This window comes from Polypterus senegalus, chromosome 17 (assembly GCF_016835505.1).
Source record: "Polypterus senegalus isolate Bchr_013 chromosome 17, ASM1683550v1, whole genome shotgun sequence".
Classification (NCBI taxonomy): domain Eukaryota; kingdom Metazoa; phylum Chordata; class Cladistia; order Polypteriformes; family Polypteridae; genus Polypterus; species Polypterus senegalus.
In genome coordinates, this window is record NC_053170.1 from 70,366,196 (window position 1) to 70,387,573 (window position 21,378).

Sequence of the window (21,378 nt, forward strand, 5' to 3'; positions counted from 1 at the left end):
ATCGCTTTCCGAATGATAGTACGATTTCAGTGATGCTCTTTCTCACTGACTGATGCTATTTGTTTGCTTTCCGATGTATTGTAAATAATGTAAATTCATCTCACTGTGGTGCTTATTCCATATGTAATACCATGTAACACATTATAATTGTCCTGCTTTTCGCTAATATACCCATGCCACAGAAAAAAAAGACACAGAATTGGAAGGTCCACTTCAAATGCCACAAGAAAGTCTATTTCAAGGGTGTCTGAAATGCCGCAGCACACAGAATCCACAGTGAAGGAACTTACAATAAAATGTCAATCAGAAAACAGTTTCTTCTATTTCTATGTTCTGTTTCTTTCATTTGGGAAATTCACCGGTTATAGATTCCCGGGCAACAGCGGGTAAACGTTTGAACAGAGACTCGCCTTAAAAAGACAGCATCCTTCCCCCGCCATTTTCCACACACGCAGCAGCGGTTGTATGTCACTTCTCTCGGTAGTTACCATTGCCAACGTCCGTTAGATAGCAGCATGGTTCAACACAGACGCTCCTTACCGTGTAATAACGCTCCCCTTTGTGTCAAGACTCTCTATCCAAATATTATTGAGGCAACTATCATGACACGTTGTACAAGACATACAGATGTTTTCATACCAAGAATACCGCTGATTCCGAATGATTTACCCTTTGATTTCAAACTGCTCCAAATTCCTGTTCGTTTGGCTTTTGCTATGTCAATTAATAAGGCTCAAAAGCAATCGCTACAAGCTGCAGGCATCAATTTCAAAAATTCATGCTTTACACATGGACAACTCTACGTAGCATGTTCTAGAGTGGGCAATCCTCAGAATTTGTTCATTTTCTCACCACAAGGGAAAACAAAAAATATAGTGTATCCAAAGGCTCTAGAATGAGCACTTATATTACCTATTACAATAAAATGTGAATCAGAAAACTGTTTGTTTTATTTCTATATTCTGTTTCACTCATTTCGGAAATTCACCGGTTATAGATTCCAGGGCCTCTCTCGAGACATTTATCTTAGTAGACTAGTTTAGATAAACCTTATTAATCCCAAGTGTAAATTTAGATGCATACAGTAGCAGAAGCATAAAAACAAGTACATGTACGCATAGGACTAATAATAAAAATAATACGACAATCAGTAAATAATGTTTATTGTGCAGAAATTGCAAAATGAACTTAAAATGGCAAAATGAACTTAGAGTATCAGTGTTTAGTTTGGGATATCAGGAGAAAGCACTGAATTGCCTTTGGACTGGGGGTCTCATTTAACTTTACATGCCATCCTTTATCACCTTGTGGCTATTTCTGAAATTAATCAATACGGAGCACTGCCTATAAGCTCCCTCTGTGCTTCTTCTCTGTATAGTAGTCCTGCCTTCCTGGACCTCTGTTGCCTCACCTGACAACACTTTATAAGAATGAGATGTGTATTATCCCACATTTAACATTTCATGTTAATACTGCACCCATTAAAATTACAAGTATAAAACTATTAAACGTTAATTCTTGTTTTTTAGAGTTTGACATTGCTTATATGAAACATGTTGAGAGATGAAAATCAAACATGAGGTTGTTTCATAATTGCAGCTATTTAACAAAGACATACGTACAGTAACTTAAATCAAATACCATTACATTATATGTTGCTTTAATTGTTTAAATAATTTTAAAAATGTAATTGACTAATAAACTTTGAAGGAACATATACCAACATCAGAACCTTTACAAATTCCTTGATGACTAATACTCCATATCATATTCTAAATTTAAAAACTGATTTATCTTACTTTCATACTGCATGTACTTAGGTTTAAAAATATATGTCTGTGTAAATAGAACAAGTTTTTACTGTTGTAACAGTAAGTAACTGTACTTTAAGTAATTCACTTATGGCAGTTTGCCCATAATTATGCAATGTGAAAAAGAAAGTGAAGTAAAAAAATTAATGCATAAATACAAATAAGTAGAAACTACAGTTAATGTAGTTCTAAAGTTAACTGTTACAGCATGGGATTTTTCAATGAAACTGAGAGAATAATAGATACAATTACTTTTTCATGCACAGGAGAGCCTGTTTTATGTTCCTACTGTGCACTGGAGACTGAAGAAAGAAGACGAGGCTAGAGTTGTATAGAAGAGGTGTGCACTGTTTCCTTAGTCCAGTATAATTTTACAGTTATGTACTGCTCCAAAAATAATTCATGATTTAATAGTGCTCTAAATAAAGACAAACATAAGTAGTATAATAGTGATTTACATGACTCTACACCCTCGCCTTCTTTTGGCAGCTAATGCTACGTTAACAGAGCAGAAAGGTCACCTGCTTGTACTGTTGTGAAAGACTTAAAGAAAACAAGTGTTAGATTTCACTTTAATGAAAGAAAGAAAGCTGAGTATCTCCGGGGTGTTGTTTTTTGATTGTTTTGATAATGCCTCACTGTGAAGTGTATTTGTCTCAAATGATTAATTAAACTCTTCCTTCCACTGTTTCTGTTATTTATTTATTTATTTTTAAATCTTTCTGGCATATCAGTGTCACACTGGGTCAAAATGAACTCATTATTATAAGCAGATGTGACACGCACATCAACTCAGATTCATCCATGGAGAGTGAATGGTATAATCAGAGCTAATGTAAATATACACTGAAGAGTGTGTATTAAATAATCAATTCATTTTGTTAGATTTATACCAGATACTGGTCAGAAGTGCATTTTGATGCTCTGTCTCCATCATAAGAAAACAACACCAAGTAATATAACGATTTTTGCCTTATCACCCATACTCTATCTGTACAATAAGAAAAAGACAACACTGAACATAAAAATAAATAGATGGATGGGCACTGTGGTGGCGGTGTCTGTTTTAGACTAATGTATCTAGGTTGTGCATCCCATTGTGTATCCACAGTAAAATGAATTTTTTTTTTATTATTATTAAAGCAACTGTTCATTTTTTTTCAAAGTTTATTATTGCAGCAGTGTAGGTGAGGGGGTGGGTGTGGAGTGGCAGGTTTTGCGCTGCCGTCTGCATATTTTTCTGACAGCACCTACTCCCTTGACAAATAAAATCATTCTTTCTTTGTCACTGCCTTTGTGTGGTAATGTATAAACTCCACCCCCCTCCAATATTTTCCATACTTTTCATCAGATGAAATGAGTCAGTTTTTCTTGTCTTGATTCAAAATTAAAAATTTCAGTACAAGATTAATCATAGCCTTTATTAAAAGTGAAAGGTAGGGATGGAATGTTGTATTGATAGCTTCAGTTCAGCATGATCTGACATAAGTCATAGCCAAGTGTGTCGCTCTCTGAGTGATGGGTAAGCAGAGGCTGTCTGTTAATCAGATTACTCTTGGCAGTTTGAAGCCCCGCAAAGGGAGAAGAAGTTCCGTTCCATGCAAGGGCATTCGGTAAGGGGGGCACTGTCAGATTGCGACTTACTCTTGTCAGCCTCTGCCTCTGACTCCATAGCAGACGAAGGAGATTTGACAGTGTGCTTTAGAAAAAAAAAAAAGGCCACAGTTTTTAAAGTCTTGTTTGGCAGAACTGGTTATTTACTGGTGACACACAAAATTTGTTCTACAAGAAGAATGGAGCTAAATGATTATGGGTGGGAGAGGGGTATTGTTATGTAGTTTGGGGATAATATTCATTCGAATTACATATCTCTGTTTATTCTGCAAAAAATTACATCACATCTGTTCTTAAGAAAAAGTCTTTCCATAATGAGCAAATAGTAGTAGGAGGTAGGAAAGAAGGACGATGCTGTGTTATGAGCTGCTACCTCACATTTCCAGAATCCTGGCCCCGGTACTGCCTGCATGGAGTTTGCATGTTCTTCCTGTATTTAAGAGGTTTTTTCTCTGTTTTTCTTCTAACATCTCAAAGACACACACGTTAGGTTAATTACCAACTTTACAATGTTCCTGTATAAATCGGCATACCTTCTGAAGACATGGAAACCCACACAGAGTTTATTCACATAATGCCCAGGGTTGCTGGAAAAGGCACACTCTAGACAGCATTATATGTAAATGGATGGATGGAAGGTGACATTAATGTTTACAGGTCTTTACTCTTAATTTTACATCATAGCTATAATAACATCCATCCACTACTATGATGCTTGTGGCCACAGGTGAACTTCAAACCTGGAATCTTGCTCCAATCATTGCTTTGCAGTTGGTGTTGTCTCTTTCCTGGTTAATAGTCTTTACGATATTACAGCTGCCTGTTATTTCATGGACATCATCCTGCCGTCATGTTCTCCTTCTTCCTTTCCCTATATTTAGCCTGCTCTCATCCTTAAACTTGACTCCCTAAAATGGATAGTACACATAGCAGATAAGCTCATCTGGACCTCTCTGCCCTCCAGTAAGACATCTTAGTAAACAAATGCACCTACAAAGACCGTTCCCACCCTCCTGTGGTCTCTTTGTTCCACTTCCATCTACCAGGAGGTACTGTAGCATCCAAACCCCTTCTGCTAGGTTCTGCAACAGTTTCTACCCCTTGGCTGTCTGGACTCTGAACTCTGTGCTGCCCCCACCCTCAGATCTGCTCCTAGAAACTTATTTATATGTAGTTACACTTGTTAGTACTTTTGCTTTTTTATTATTAGTTGTTGTTAGTTTGTATCTACGGTATCTATATCTATTTCAAATTAATACCATCTATACACTTACCTTTTCTTTCTTTCTTAGTGGGAGATTGTTCTTCATCAGCTTTTTGTTTCTCCAGAACAGGACCTGGCAATTCTAACATCAAAATTGTACTTTATATATATAAAATCCAACTTCTGTCTGTCCGCTTTTCATGAGAGAACTACTTTACGGATTTACATCAGGTTTTTTTCTATAATTTGTTTGAACATTCCGGATGAGTTTACGACTTCTCTCATCACACTAAGTTTCATAGTTTGCTTACGGTACCGATTTATGTGAGGGCCAAAGGGAGGGGGTGGGCCCTCCTTACTCACGTACCAGCCTGCATTTGCGCCAGTCTACCTCTCGCCACATGTTGGAGCGTACCTTGTCTCCGTTTAGCTAGCAATACCTGTTTGTTCAATAGACTTTATCATCCACAGATTTTTAAGGAGTAAAGTTTGACACTTTTGAGAGAGAGATCAGAGATACATGTGTTTTAGAGGGTAGCTGCTGATTGCCAGAGATATCACGTAGGGACGCTCTCCCGTCAGAGCTGAACATGATCAGATACAGTGCCTACATTTGATGTTGGAGCGTACCTACCATCCACTTAGCCACTTAATTACTTTTTTTTTTAATTGATCATTAAAGTTTGTCCTGTTTCACGACTATGTGGCTGGAGCCGCAGGGGACAGCTAGTACAGCATATATATATTTAGAGAGAGAGAGGGAGATTAGTTACTTACACTTTATTCTTTACTGTAATTTTCCAGCATTAGATTTACTTGTTTGTGACCTCAATTTATTACAACCATGCTTTTTGTCCTAGGAGTATTAATTTGGATAGAGACTTTCTTGGCCTTTTTTGCAGTTTTTTAAGTACATAGTTGAAGTCTTTTTCTGATTTTGTACAGCTTATGTTTTGTATGATCTTAGATTCATATGCTGGAATTCCAACACATTTGCTAATACCCTAAACAGCTTTGTCTTTATAGGTATTGAATAACAGTGGGGACAGAACATATCTTTGGCACAAGCCTCTTTGTATGGATATTGCATGTTTTCATTTGATATCCATTTCCATAAACCCTTGCAATTTATTATAGATAATGCCTATGAGACTGACAAGTTTTTCGCAGACACCCATTTTGAAGAGAGTTTCTATGAGGATGTCATGTTTGACTCATTCAAATGCTAGGCAATGTTGATGAAGCACAGAATGAAGCATATTCCCTGTTGCTTGTTGATCCGATTTGCTAGTAGGGTTTGATGGATCAATTTTTGTCTTGTAGTTTCAACCAACTAATACAGAGCAATGGGGATAGTGGAAGAGAGGTGAAAAAGAGAGTGCAGGCAGGGTGGAATGGGTGGAGAAGTGTGTCAGGAGTAATCTGTGACAGACGGGTATCAGCAAGAGTGAAAGGGATGAAAAGCTGGATGTGGCAGGGTCTGTTACACACATCACCTGCATGGCCTCTTTCACCACATCCATAAATGCTTAGGCCTTCCTCTTTTCCTCTTCCCTGGCAACTTTATCCTTAGCATCAATTCACCATGCCATGTAATATTCAAAGCAACTTGTAGTGCAATTCAGAGTTAAGTGTTGTATAAACTGTAAAAATTGATTGATTCAACAATTAAGAGCCCACTTAGACTAAAACACAAAAGGAACTAAAGGGTTTATGCAAGCTTTTATTGTGTCTCCAAAAAACTCACTTTTTTAGATGATTCAGCCATTAATTAAAAAGTACAAAACAGTCATACTAATCAAAGGAAATGTGCCACCATTTTGTTTGCTCACAGATTTAAAAAGTCTTCTTGCCTGTGATGTGAAGATCTGTGTGTCAATCAGCTCCAAGCTGCTTTTTGTATGGGTGCTACACACGGTTTGTGGGTGAGAGGCATGCACATAAAGTTACATTAATCTTATGCATCTCCTCTCTTCTCTACATCTAAACATGCCAGCAAATAGTGTGCCTGCTGCAGCGCAGTTTTTAAATTGTGGAAACTGAAGCATGGGAGTGGTCTGAATTAGCTAGAAAATGGCACAAGTGACACAAGCATTGAAGATTTATGAAGTCAACCTGTACATAGAGACATGTGAGTGAGAAACACTCAATTTCAACACAATACATCTATTCTGCTTCCCTAGGTTACTTACTTAAGGTGTGGAAGACTGCCATTTATTGTGTACTTTTCCTTTTTTTCTTAAAAACTGTAATTAAGTTAAGTTAAAATCATCAATTTTATCGACAAGTAAAAATACAATCCAGAGTCGGATTACAGTTTGTATGCAGACTAAATGCATTTTGCCTTTTTTGTGATCAGTTGAAGATTCTCATATACTGTGCCATCTATTCATTTTAAACGTATCCCTAAAATTGAACTGTGCTCAAAAACAATTGATGTACGTCTATAACAATATATTAAATAGGATAAGAACTCCTGAAAATGTCTACTGTCACCCTACTGTTTGCTTAATCTGTGATTTTTCAAGCGCTGTTCTTTTTTTTTTTTCAGAAGTCCACTGGTAATTAGTTCCCGAGTTCTGGCTGTCACCGTCAGGCCCCTTCCCAAGCCACAGGAGCCACTGGTCATGGTGGAGCTGTCACCAGTTTTAAATGTAAGTGAAATATCACCAGTGTTCTGTAGTGCGTCTACATAAAAAGAAGCTGACAGTACTGCAAATGTTGGTCACTTTGTTATGACAGACACATTTGATGTTGGCATGGCATAGACAAAAAGGTATACACAGAATGCACTCCAAAGAAATACTGTATACAGAAAGCCATCCAAGTGCAAATAATAAATGTTTTACCTTTTCCAAAAAAAAAAGGAATTCAGCTGCTCTTACTCCTCTTTCACAAAATTGCAAAGCAAAAGTTTGATGGAGCAGATTCACAATACTTAAGATGCTAAGATGACAATAAGTCCAGCAAAGTCTTTGAATGTTTGTAATTAGGGTATCAATAAAAACAATAGACTCACCTTGTGGCAGACTCTTCATAGGATTTCTACGTCTTACGGACACTTTTCTGTTTTCACTTGTAATACTGTGGTGAATGTGAAAAGACTGAGCGAGTCTTGTTCTTTTCCTTTCTTGATACTGTTTAACTTCTGCACTCTGGCAGTTTACTTATATTTCAGATTTTTTCCTATCTTGAAAAATGCTAGTAAAAGAAGGAATACTTTGTTTTTTGTTTAGCTATGAATGTTTAAGAATAAACTCCCTGACCCTGTTAAAATGGACCAAAATTAAAAAGTAAATACAATGATTAAATATCCAGTATTCATTTTCAAAAAGATGCTCGCCAACATAATCCCATTTGCAGATGTGTATGATGATCAATATTTGGTCATGATTTTCTAAAATGAACTAACTTTTTCAGATAAAGCCATTTTGTTGAGTTTGCATATAAGAGTTTTTTTTTTTCCTGGATATCTAGCTAATCTAATTTCCGCAAAGATGTGAAGGATGGATCAATTAGTGACTGTGCAATGGCCAAGTGTGGACATGTGTAGTACATAAGCATGACTTGTGGTCAACTGTACAATTACCCAGAGTTCATTCCTGCTTTCTGCTGATACTAACAGACTGTAACTCTGAAATTCACTAATTGGGCTCAGAAAGAGAAATAGATTAAAAGATATTTGTATGTCTTGTTTAATTCATACTTTTTTCTGGGGTTTACAGGGCACAATGCACACTCACCATATTTATTTATATGCATACTTCAATAATGATTATGAAAGTTGACAATTATCTATTAATCCATTTTCTATTTTCAAAAATTTAAATTATACTATGAAAATCAAATTAATAATTTTTTAGCACCTTTTCCCAGAGTGAACATCATAAGTTGCTTTACTAAGTACACACAAATACAATTCAAACCAAAGAATATGACAGCAGTTCAAGCGGTTTTGAGAATTAATAATATAAGAAGAAAATACATGGCACTGCACAGGTACATGACAATAAAGGATGCCTATCAGGCAATTGCCAAGAAAAAACAGAGTGGGAATTTGCCTGATTTTTGTTAACATTTTTAAACATTAAAGGAGTTTTCCACAGATATTTACACAGTCAAGAACCATCTATATTTTCAAAATAAAATCAAGGGAAAGTATCAACAGTTTGTGTTCCTGTGTCTGTTTTTTTTTTTTAGCTACAAGGAGAAAGTGAAACTGTCGTTCCTCTATTGAACCTATTTACTTAGGTTCACAGTGTCAGAGCCAAAGGCTGCTCACTTGTGGTACACATTCATAAAGTTTTTGTGCTGTCAGTAAACTTGACACTCACTTCACTGGGATTTTAGTTTAAAATTGTGAATAAGTAGAAGAAACCGACAAGAATAGAGCATTTAACATCCACATAGATATAGTGACCAGACCAGAACTCTGATTCTGGAGCCATGAGGCAGCAGCTCAAGCAGCTGCACCACTAGCTAATTCAGAGGAAGTTGTGAAGAATTAGTGAAACAGCAACAGAATTACTAATGAAAATATAATGATGCTCACAAAGTGTGAGAAAATATCATATGACATTAATAAACTGCTCAAACAATTAAAGGAACACTTTGAAAACACATCAGATCTCAATGGGAAAAAATCATGCTGGATATCTATACTGACACGGACTGGGTAATGTGTTAGTTAATGAAAGGATGCCCCATCCTTTGATGAAAATGAAAATTATCAACCTATAGAGGGCTGAATTCAAAGACACCCTGAAAATCAAAGTGAAAAAATGATGCGGCTGACTAGTCCATTTTGCCGAAATTTCATTGCAGCAACTCAAAATCGTACTCAGTAGTTTGTATGGCCCCCCCAGTGCTTGTATGCATGCCTGATGATGTCGGGCCATGCTCCTAATCAGACGGCAGATGGGGTCCTGGGGGATCTTCTGCCAGATCTGGACAGGTGCAGCCTGGCGGTGTTGGATGGACCGAAACACAACGTCCCATTGGTGTTCTATTAGATTTAGGTCAGGCAAGCATGGGGACCAGTCAATGGTATCAGTTCCTTCATCCTCCAGGAACTGCCTGCATACTCTCGCCACATGAGGCCGGACATTGTTGTGCACCAGGAGGAACCCATGACCCACTGCACCAGCACAGGGTCTGACAATGGGTCCAAAGATTTCATCCCAATACCTGATGGCAGTCAAGGTGCTGTTGTCTAGCCTGTAGAGGGCTATGCGTCCCTCCATGGATATGCCTCCCCAGACCATCACTGACCCACCACCAAAGCGGTCATGCTGAACAATGTTATAGACAGCATATTGTTCTCCACAGCTTCTCCAGACCCTTTCACGTCTGTCACATGTGCTCAGGGTGAACCTGCTCTTATCTGTGAAAAGCACTGGGTGCCAATGGTGGGCCTGCCAATTCTGGTATTCTATGGCAAATGCCAATTGAGCTCCAAAGTGCTGGGCAGTGAGCACAGGGCCCACTAAAAGATGTCAGGCCCTCAGGTCACCCTCATGAAGTCTGTTTCTGATTGTTTGGTCAGAGACATTCACACCAATGGCCTGCTGGAGGTCATTTTGTAGAGCTCTGACAGTGCTCATCCTGTTCCTCCTTGCTCACAGGAGCAGATACCGGTCCTGCTGATGGATTAAGGACCTTCTACAGCCTTGTCCAGCTCTCCTAGAGTAGCTGCCTGTCTCCTGGAATCTCCTTCATGCCATTGAGACTGTGCTGAGAGACACAACAAACCTTCTGGCAGTGGCATATATTGATGTGCCATCCTGGAGAATTTGGACTACCTGTGCAATCGCTCTAGGGTCCAGGTATCGCCTCATGCTACCAGTAGTGACACTGACGGTAGCCAAATGCAAAACTAGTCAAAAAAAGAGTCCGAAAAGATGGCAGTGGCCTCCACCTATTAAACCATTCCTGTTTTGGGGTTTGTGTCATAGTTGCCCCTCTAGTGCACCTGTTGTTAATTTCATTAACACCACAGCAGCTGAAACTGATTACCAACCCCCTCTGCTACTTAACTGACCAGATCAATATCCCAGAAGTTTTATTGATTTGATGTTATACTCTAATTAAAAAGTGTTCCTTTAATTTTTTTGAGCAGTATACAGGTACTGTACATACAACTTAACTGAGTTATGTTTTTTTTTATTAGTGTGAGGTTAGAGAACTGTGAACTCAATTGACAAAATGTTTTTCATGATAAAAGTACCTATTGATATTGGAATTGGTGAAACATTTACACCATTTAAAGAGATCTTTGTTCATATTCATATAATGTCCAAAATGTTCATGTGACCATCATAGACAAAGAACAGCAAAGTTTAGGAGCCTAAAGATACCTGAATCTTCACATTGCTGTGGGACTGCAAGAATGTTGCAAATGAATACAAACAAGGACAGTGAATACATCACTGAAATACATGAAATCAGATAGAATCAGAGCGAGTTTGATTTTCAATAAATGACCATATAAAGGACTGCTGGTTTCAGTGCTGAAATTACATGGCCCCTTGAATGAAAAATAGAAAAAACAATCCTGATGCCATGTCGCTTTGGCAGACGCCTTACTGTGAAAGCAATAGGGATCAAAACCTTTGATATGGCCCTTAACAAATGGAGAATAAGCTGAAAAACAGCAATGTACAGAAGCCTTTATGTCAGGTTAATTAATTTCTTCATGATTTTAGTGAGTAAGGCTGAATTTGTTTATGTCTTTGAAATGTTAAATAAATGGTCTAATGGTCTACATCCAGCATGCTTGTCATGGACCAAATCTGAGATATCTGAAATGTACACAAGAGCAGTCATTTTTCAGATGAACGTTTTAAGGTATACATATTACTTTAACACTGGTGATTTTGTTATTATCATTACTAGTTTAAAGGACAATTTCCTGGTATAATTCAGGTTGGCAGGTTGCCTCCAAATATTTCTTTCTGTTCTTGTTGAAACTCAATTTTTTTATGCTATTTAATACCAACTCCAACCACATCTCCCTCTGGGCCTCTTCTTTTCCACTTACTTCATAATTCACCTCTCATTTGTTCATTGTTTGCATTTCACTCCACATGCCCAAACCATTTTAGCATGTTTTTTCTCAGCACAATACCAACACCTCTTCACCAAGTGATTGTCTGCACTAAACATTCAACTTCCTCTCAATCCATGACACTCCTAACAACAACCTGATCATTCTTAACTACGTTCTTTTCAGCGTTATGTTCTGCCTTCATTTACCACATGTTAAATTTACACTTACTACATCAGTGTTCTGCACCCCTTTCAAGCACTTTCTACAGACAAATGTTGCACTCCCTGCCTACAAATTACCCTTCACACCACCGCATCTTTCATACGCCCACTTCCAACAACTCATATATTACTTTGAGTTTCTCCCAACACCTCTGCCACACACAATGCATGGCCATGCCTCTTCAACATTGCTTGCCTCCATGCCTGTAAACATCACGTTGGTTTTTCCTGCATTTACTTTGAGGCCTTTTTTCTCAGCCTCATCTTCAGTTCAGAACTTATCCACCATCACATGTCCTTGTGTTTTAGAAGTCTCTCTACCATACTACAGACTTCTTTCTTTGCCTTCAACCAGAAATTCTTCACGTCTGACATTTCGGACAACTTACTCACTCTTACTGTCAACATTTTAGCAATTTTGTTTTCTATTCTCCTTCATCTTCCAGACCTTAAGACAATCAGTCCATACCTTCTTTTAATTTTCTTAATGTTTCTGATTAAAAGATCTCTTATAAGTAAGCAATGTTATAATACAAACCATTCTCCAGGGATCAAGTTCACATTTTTTGCCATGCTCCAATTACTGCTCTTCACAAAAAATATTTTATTGTACTTTCACCAACTTGTTTCCCCCTTCTTAAATATGGCATTGGATACAACTATTTTTTTGTATCACCAAATCCCAGAATCCTGTTACTCTCATCATCATTGTAGTGAAGCTAAAGCTCCTGAGAAGTCCTTCATAACCATCACCATTATTTACAAAATGCTCATTCAAATCACCTTCCCCTGAAGCATTTTAAATGTTACTCAATTCCATGATATTTCTAATAGGACATGTTTTATAGTTACATTCTTTTCTTTGTGCTTAGATAACGGTTTCGACTCTTTTTCTCCTGCTTCTCATCTATCTCATTTCCCAATGCACTTCTTCCCTTTCTCAGGCAGCTACTTAACTTGGTACTCTCCTCCAACTTCAATCTGTCACCTCAAAATATTAAGTTCTCCTGCCATGTACTCATAAATGCTGGCTCTATTTCAAACATACCTCTCCTCATAATGAGAAAAATAAGATCTTCAAACAGATAAATAAAGAGAACAACTAGAGCAAAATAATGGTCCTTTGTTACTTGCCTTTTCAAAATATTATCAAGTCAATGTAAAATTGGAGTAAATTTGTAAACTTATTTCAGAAATCAAAAAGAAATCTTTTATCATGTTCAGTGGTTGCTTCAGGATTCACAGAGACACAATTGGTAATGGCCTTTAGTAGCCATTTTCCATTAAGTGTACAGTATACTGTACTACAGTCAGAATTGTATTTCATTTTTATCAAGGGGAAGACATTAAAATCCCCAAAGCTGTGTGCTATTGTGTCTATGTCTGTGTGTACTTAGGCGTGTCACATATTGGACTGGCACCCTGTCCAAAGGTGTTTCCTACCTTTTTCTTCATGTGATTGGAATCTGAGAATAAAGACAAACCATTTTAATGTTTTGGTTTTCAGCATTTTACATTTCCACCTCACTTGGACAATGATTATATACCATTTTCTCAGTGATGTGCATTTTATGTCACTATACTATAGTGTAATGTGAATATTTTGCTGTGAACAACATCCATCCATCCATCCATTTTCCAACCCATTGAATCCGAACACAGGGTCACAGGGGTCTGCTGGAGGCAATCCCAGCCAACACAGGGCGCAAGGCAGGAACCAATCCTGGGCAGGGCGCCAACCCACCGCAGGACACACACACCAACACACCAAGCACAAACTAGAGACAATTTTAGAATTGCCAATCCACCTAACCTGCATGTCTTTGGACTGTGGGAGGAAACCGGAGTACCCAGAGGAAACGTGAACAACATGCACAGTATATTTTTAAAATTAAATTAAACAGCAAAATGAGTATTTGTGCAGAAAACATACTTTAAAAGGAGGTATAAGCAATGTTGTGCAAGTTCATACCTCACAAGAACTAGCTCAAAGTTCAGTTCACACAGAATAAAATGAATAAATTCACGTTCATAGTTCACCATTTCAATTTCGAGCTAGTTCATGTTCAGTTCATTTTGTATATTTTAATGAGTTAGAGTAAATGACCCATAAGTTTACTTTTTTCAATTTTGCATAACTTGTAGCAATCACCCGATACGGGAACGCAATTCCTACACTCCACCACCCGAGACGAAAGTGGATGATATTTGAAGGATAAAATAGCATTACCATATTCGGTCCTCAGCCCCTCTTGTCCCCTATGCGCACCCTTAAATAACTGGGAAAAAAAAAATCAGAAGAAAGTGTGACTGTAAATGTATTGAATTCCACCGATTACGTTTACTTGCCCGGTGCCTGAGTGATCATTTGTGACCCCCCTGCTCCAGACGCACTCCCCAGCGGCCAAATCACAATGACACAGACATAAAGCAAAATAAAAAAACAAATGTTCTCAGAGAAAACAAAAAGAGAGATTTAACGTAGTGCATATATACGGAGAAGAAACCTGCAGTTCAGTTCCTACCATACAGCATGAGGAAACACGACAGTCCTCTGGCAAAAACGGCTTCCCCACTGGCTATCCTGAAGAAACTTAATTAAGAGTCCGCCTCGCCAAACAGGAGCACCCGGAGAACACCAGCCCCTGGTCTCTTCTCTGGGATTCGTCACACTGATTATCGCTTCGGGGTGGTCACCCACAAATAGCAGACGTCCCTGGGTGAAGTCAGATCCTAATGATTTATAAAGTGTAGGTATTAGCCTCCTTGCTTTCAGCCTTTTCCTTCTTTTTTCTCCTTTCTACCTCGATCCGCCATTCCCGTTAAAAAGAAAAGTTTTCCGCCGAAACATCTTTTCCCCGCTTGGTTGTTATGGTAACATGACGCCGGCACATGGCAGCTGGAATATTTACCGGACGGGATCCTCCCAGCACTGGGTCGTCCTCAAAGGTGCCTGAAGGGCTATTTATAGACACCCTCCCAGCCACTTTATAAAATGATGGACAGTCCAGAAAGTCAACCCGACTGACAAGTTATGTAGCCTTGTTACAACCTCATATTAGGCTATTACAGTGTTCTTAAGTAAAATACAGTAATTATGAAGACTTTTTTATTTAAATGCCCTTTTATTTAAATGCAACGAACACGTATAACCGTATATGCTACTATCCTTCCGGTCAAAAAAAGACATTAAATAGATGCAAGTATACAAGTAAATTACCGCTCTATTTCCAAGTGTGTGATTAAAATGGTGACAGTGGGACCAGCGTGTAGGTGAACTAACCTATTACGCTGCCGGTCAGCATTCACATCACATATTGCATGTCCAACGGGGAAAAATATACAGTGGCCTCACGAAGTACAAAGTTTTCCTAAAAGCGAAAGCAGAGCTTCACCGTGTGCTTGTGTCAGTGGGGGTGCAGCTTAAGCACAAGCAGGCAGACACAGACAGTGCCTATTTGATTTTATGTTATTTTTTCCCAATACAAATAAATGGCAACACATTTGTACGCAATAAATATTTGTAAAAATTCACTATTTGTTCTTATGCCGTATTCGGATTCAACTCCACCCCTACATTACAGGGTAAGGCAAAACATTTAATCTGGACCTAAACCAGATCCAGAATGTCACATACAACTGAACTAACTCACGTTGAAGTTCTTCACTTGTAAATACATTATGTTAAGTTCACTGTTCTTGGAAAAATTTGCTTTTTCAATGAACGCGCTCTTTTGAACTAGTTCATGCACAACACTGGGTATAAGCAGGGGGATCTCCGGGATCATTCAGTTTCAGTCCAAGAGTTTTTGTTGATGCCTCAGTTTAGGCAGTTTTTCTACATAATACCTATAGCAAGTGGCAGTAAGCCTGAAAAGTAAGAGAGATAGCATGAGCCTGCTGTGTACTATGATACCCTTGCTAGAAGCCCAAGACCTGTTTGGCTCAGCTGAGTGCAGGGAGTGCCTAGATCATGACCAGTCTGCATGGGAACAGAAATCAGAGAGAGACAAGGGCCCGATTAATTTCTCACCAGTGATATCGTCCAAAGTCCATTCCAGTGAGATAATTTAAATATAGTGGTCATGAGTCTTCTTCTACTTCTTCTTCATTTGGCTGATCCCATTAGGTATCGCCACAGTAGATCTTCTTCCATATCCTCCTGTCCTCTGCATCTTGCTCTGTCTATGCATGTCTTCTCTCACCACATCCATAAACCTTCTCTTAGGCCTCCCTCTGTTCGTTTTCCTGGCAGCTCTAATCTTAGCATCCTTCTCCCAATTTACCCAGCATCTCTCCTCTGCACATGTCCAAATAAACACAATCTCACCTCTCTGACTTTGTCTCCCATCCATCCAACTTGAGCTGACCCTCTAATGTACTCATTTCTAATCCTATCCATCCTCGTCACACCCAATGCAAATCTTAACATCTTTATCTCTGCCACTCTGCCAACCCATATAATATAGCAGTTGAACCTACACAAATAACAAAAACAGCTAATTAAGTAGGAAAGCCATTATTCTACACAACTTATGGCCCATTGTAAAAATATAAAATTAAATTCTGTTGAAAATTATTTTTATATAGCAAATATACTGTATTGTACAGGCATAAAACATAATGCAATTAAAACAAACTACAAAATACTATTCAATAAAAATGCGTAATGCAATGCAATGAAATATAAAATGCAGCGGTGCATACAAACATACATATATTTTGACAGATTAGTTCCCAAGCTCCTTAAACTGTTGGCATAACATCAAGAGGTGGTAAAGTAAGCTTAGGTCAAATGAAGGGAGGGAAAAGAAAGCCTTCATCATGCCCACTTTCTGTGTGGGATTTGTAAGCTGTTCCTGTGTTTTTGTGAATTTTCTGTAGTTTTCGTATTTTCTTCACTCTTCCCAAAATGAGTGGCTGTTCTAAACATGACATACTTTAACCTGTCTATGTGGGTGAGTGTATCCAGTGAAAGGCTGGCATCCCATCCAGGGCTGCTTTCCAGATTTCACCCAGTTCTACTTGAATAGGCTGCAAGTTAATAGAAAAGTAGATATGCAAAATATATGGATGGATGAATAACTAGAAGGTTCAGTCTAAATGGAAGAAAAAAGAAAACCCTTAAAATGTAAACACAAAATGCTTCAATACAATTTTGTCTTATTTAGTGTAATGATCTTGCATAATATTTTATTGTGAATGTTAAGAGAAATTGGTGGACCACTTATTTACACTGTTACAGAATGTTGTGTTTTTGCACTCAGTTGCAAACAGAATCAAATATCCACTGTTTCTCTAACCCTTACACTTATGACAGCCTCAAGGACAGACAGACGAGAGTGTGACAAAATACAGTAAATCAATCTTAACATTGAATAGAGACATTGCGCCCTAGGGGAGACATTCCAGGGCTCACGTTTACAGTCACTAGAACAATGTAAACAGCACACATATTTAACCAAATGCTCAAGAGACAGAACTCATCTGTTTGCATGCTAAACTACAGATTCATGAAAATAAAGTAACCTCCACAAAGCTATTTAACTATTAAACTCTTAAACATACTACTTTTTAACAATAACACATTTGAAGTTGGCTTAAATCGTCTGTGCCCCAAATGTGCACATTGCTATCAGTACTACCTCTTTCGCCTTTATTTTATGAATACTCATTTTGCTAGTGTCTCCACCACAGGTTATGTGACTTATCTACAACTGACAGGGATTGTCATTTCAGAAGCATTTTGGAAGTGTATAAATCTTTTATTGAGCAAAGGTGATTTTCCTCTGAAATAAAAAGAAGTAGGAATTAAAATATATCATGCACTTTTCTTTTTCACTCTTTCCTTACATATTTCTGCTCCTATTATTATTATTCCATCAGATTACCCACAGGAGCTTTACTGATTCCAGTGACCAGATGGCTCACAAAGTGGGACACTGCAGCACAGAAAGTGTTTTATAACCCACCTCTAAATTTTAATATGAGATGGATTTTATAATATTAATATAGATTTTATAATATTTTTATAATATTAAATTCAGCAAGTCCAGCAATGCTGCCTAACTTTTTACATACACAATCTTCTAAAGAACACTTAAAGGTGATGGGAATTGAATGTCTTTCTGACCTGAGGCAAGCTAAACTGCAATCAATAACCTAAGCAAAGAATAGTCTGCAGTGATGAAACTATTGTAAGAAAATATTGGCAGCAAAAACGTTAGCACCTTGATACATTTCAATGCAGAGTGAAATAGGAGTCGCCTGATCAAAGCTTCTTATTATCAGTAGGGCACTGTATAATTTCATCCCAAGATTAAATAAGAGTCATTAACACTGTCCTTAAACTGCAGTGACATTAAGCTTTATTGTCTCTATATTTATTCTGACATTTTGTTTTTGTTCTTTATTTCGCCATATACAATTGTATTCTTTATTCTGTTCTGCACCTATAGATGTCCCAAAAGCCTGAGCCAGCAAATTTGGTTGTTAAAATTAAGATACCATAATGTTCTCAAACTTACTTAATTAATTTCAGAATTGTAGGGATTGGAGTCTTTACTAGCAAAATCAAGCAGAAGGTGGAAACCAATCTGGTCCACAGTAGGTCTCTAAACTTATTACAGTTTAATGTCTCTTTTTGTGCTATAAATAACTATACTGCTCAAAAAAATTAAAGGAACACTTTTTAATCAGAATGTAGCATCAAGTCAATGAATCTTCTGGGATATTGATTTGTTCAGTTAAGTAGCAGAGGGGGTTGTTAATCGGTTTCATCTATTTGTGTTTTAATAAAATGAACAACAGGCGCATTAGAGGGGCAACAATGAGATGACCCCAAAAACAGGAATAGTTTAACAGGTGGAGGCCACTGACATTTTTCCCTCCTCATCAGTTTTTTTCACTAGTTTTTCATTTGGCTACGGTCAGTGTCACTACAAGTAGCATAAGGCGATACCTGGACCCTACAGAGGTTACACAGGTAGTCCAACTTCTCCAGGATGGCACATCAATTTGTGCCATTGCCAGAAGGTTTACTGTGTCTCCCAGCACAGTCTCAAGGGTATGGAGGAGATTCTAGGAGACAGGCAGTTACTCTAGGAGAGTTGGAGAGGGCCATAGAAGGTCCATAACCCATCAGCAGGACCAGTATCTGCTCCTTTGGGCAAGGAGGAACAGGATGAGCACTGCCAGAGCCCTACAAAATGACCTCCAGCAGGCCACTGGTGTGAATGTCTCTGACCAGACAATCAGAGACAGACTTCATGAGGGTGGCCTGAGGGCCCGACATCCTCTAGTGGGCCATGTGCTCACTGCCTGGCACCGTGGAGCTCGATTGGCATTTGCCATAGAATACCAGAATTGGCAGGTCCACCACTGACGCCCTATGCTTTTCACAAATGAGAGCAGGTTCACCCTGAGCACATGTGACAGATGTGAAAGGGTCTGGAGAAGCCGTGGAGAATGTTATGTTGCCTGTAACATCGTTCAGCATTACTGGTTTGTTGGTGGGTCAGTGATCGTCTGGGGAGGCACATCCATGGAGGGAGGCACAGACCTCTACAGACTAAACAACGGCTCCTTGACTGCTATTAGGTATCAAGATGAAATCCTTAAACCCATTGTCAGAGCCTATGCTGGTGCAGTGGGTTCTGGGATCCTCCTGGTGCACAACAATGCCTGGCCTCATGTGGCAAGAGTATGCAGGCAGTTCCTGGAGGATGAAGGAACTGATACCATTGACTGGCACCCACACTTGCCTGACCTAAATCCAATAGAACACCTCTGGAACATTATGTTTTGGTCCATCCAACGCCGCCAAGTTGCACCTCAGACTGTCCAGGAGCTCAGTGAGGCTCTTTTCCAGATCCCCATGACACCATCCATCGTCTCCTTAGGAGTGAGCCCCGACGTTATCAGGCATGCATACAAGCATGTGGGGGTCATACAAACTACTGAGTACGATTTTGAGTTGCTGCAATGAAATTTCGCCAAAATGGACCAGCCTGCCGCATCTTTTTTCACTTTGATTTTCAGGGTGTCTTTGAATTCAGCCCTCTGTAGGTTGATCATTTTCAATTCCATCAAATGATGTGACATCCTTTCGTTCATAACACATTACCTAGTCCGTGTCGATATAAATGTCCTGCATGATTTTTTTTCCCATTGACAAAGTTTTCCTTCAATATTTTTGAGCAGTTTATAAATGATTGCAAGAGAAGTTTTCCTAAATTGCCCTGCTGGATGTACCATCTCTGGTTATGTGACGTATAGCATTACAAAATTTGGATATAGCGGGTTGGATAATGGATGGATGGATGGATGGATAACCAGAGTAGAGCACTAGTGCATGGTTGTTACCTTTAAAAATACACATTAAACATTTCATACTATCCAAAATAACCACGGAACTGGAAATTTAAATTGATTAATGTGAAGAGGGAAACAGTTTCTGACTGTTATTCTTTCATCCTTTGCAGTTGAAAAAGATGTGTATCCCACTGGGAAAATTATGTGTTATCTGTTCAGTATCATATTACTTAATTCATATTCATTTATCCATGTAGACAACTATCAACATAGTTTAACAGATACAAGGCAGTAATGTATTGCAACAATGTTTGACCTGCGGGTGGGCACTGCTACCTTATTTAAGTTTTGCCAGGATCCAGCGATTGACTTTTTCATGACCTTACTAACCTCAGGTTGAGCAAAAGTCCTTATGACAGTTCCAGAGAGGATGAGTAGTGTTAGTCATCTCCTCAGAGAACAGCTGGCTTAGGCAAAATCCCAGCGAGCTTTGTGCCTAAGGGTGAAGTAAGCCTCACTGGCAGCCAAGCATCAGGAGAGCCAAAAGCTCAGAGCCACCATATAAGTTTAAAAATTCATAAATAATGACACTTAAAGCCCTGGAAATGTAAATTGGATTGCCAAATAGGCCAGTTGAGTAAGGATCCAAGGTGAATGGTACATACTTGCAAAATTTGATCAATCAGAATTCAGGTAATTTGTATATAGCATACTTTACTGTGTACAGTTTCAAAGTGTTGCACACATCTATAGTACAACTCTAATGTATTAACATTAGCATTTTAAAACATGCATCACATACACACCATGTATAGAATACAGTTAAAACTTGATATCATAAATGCCAAAGTGCATAAAAAAGATGTTTTTCCTTAAAAATGAAAGACACGAAGGAGGGTAATAGCACAAGGTGGTTCAAAAGTACACAGATAAATAGAACACTATAAACCCTAAAGCTTCACATGGCATTATTACAACCCAAATCAATGCCACCTCCATATAGTAAGTAGTGATGAGCAAACTCAGCTGAATTCTCTTTATCTTGAGTTTGGCAAAATCACAGAAATGTTTGCGAACTTTGCCAAACCCTGTGCAATGCATTGAAATCAATGGTGAAGGAGATTTGAGAGGATTATATTCGTGTGATGGTCTTGTAAGTATTCCAGA

At 38.4% G+C, this 21,378-nt stretch overlaps 1 protein-coding gene across 10 annotated transcripts in view; it reads left to right on the forward strand.

The window, feature by feature from the left end:
- The window catches only part of adgrb2 (adhesion G protein-coupled receptor B2), a 1,037,854-nt gene that overhangs the window by 602,276 nt on the left and 414,200 nt on the right, over positions 1-21,378 (forward strand). For all 10 annotated transcript variants that reach the window (XM_039740905.1, XM_039740908.1, XM_039740904.1 and 7 more), the window contains one exon: positions 7,181-7,283. In XM_039740905.1, the coding sequence (XP_039596839.1) occupies positions 7,181-7,283 (103 nt within the window). The remainder of the gene's footprint in view (positions 1-7,180; positions 7,284-21,378) is intronic.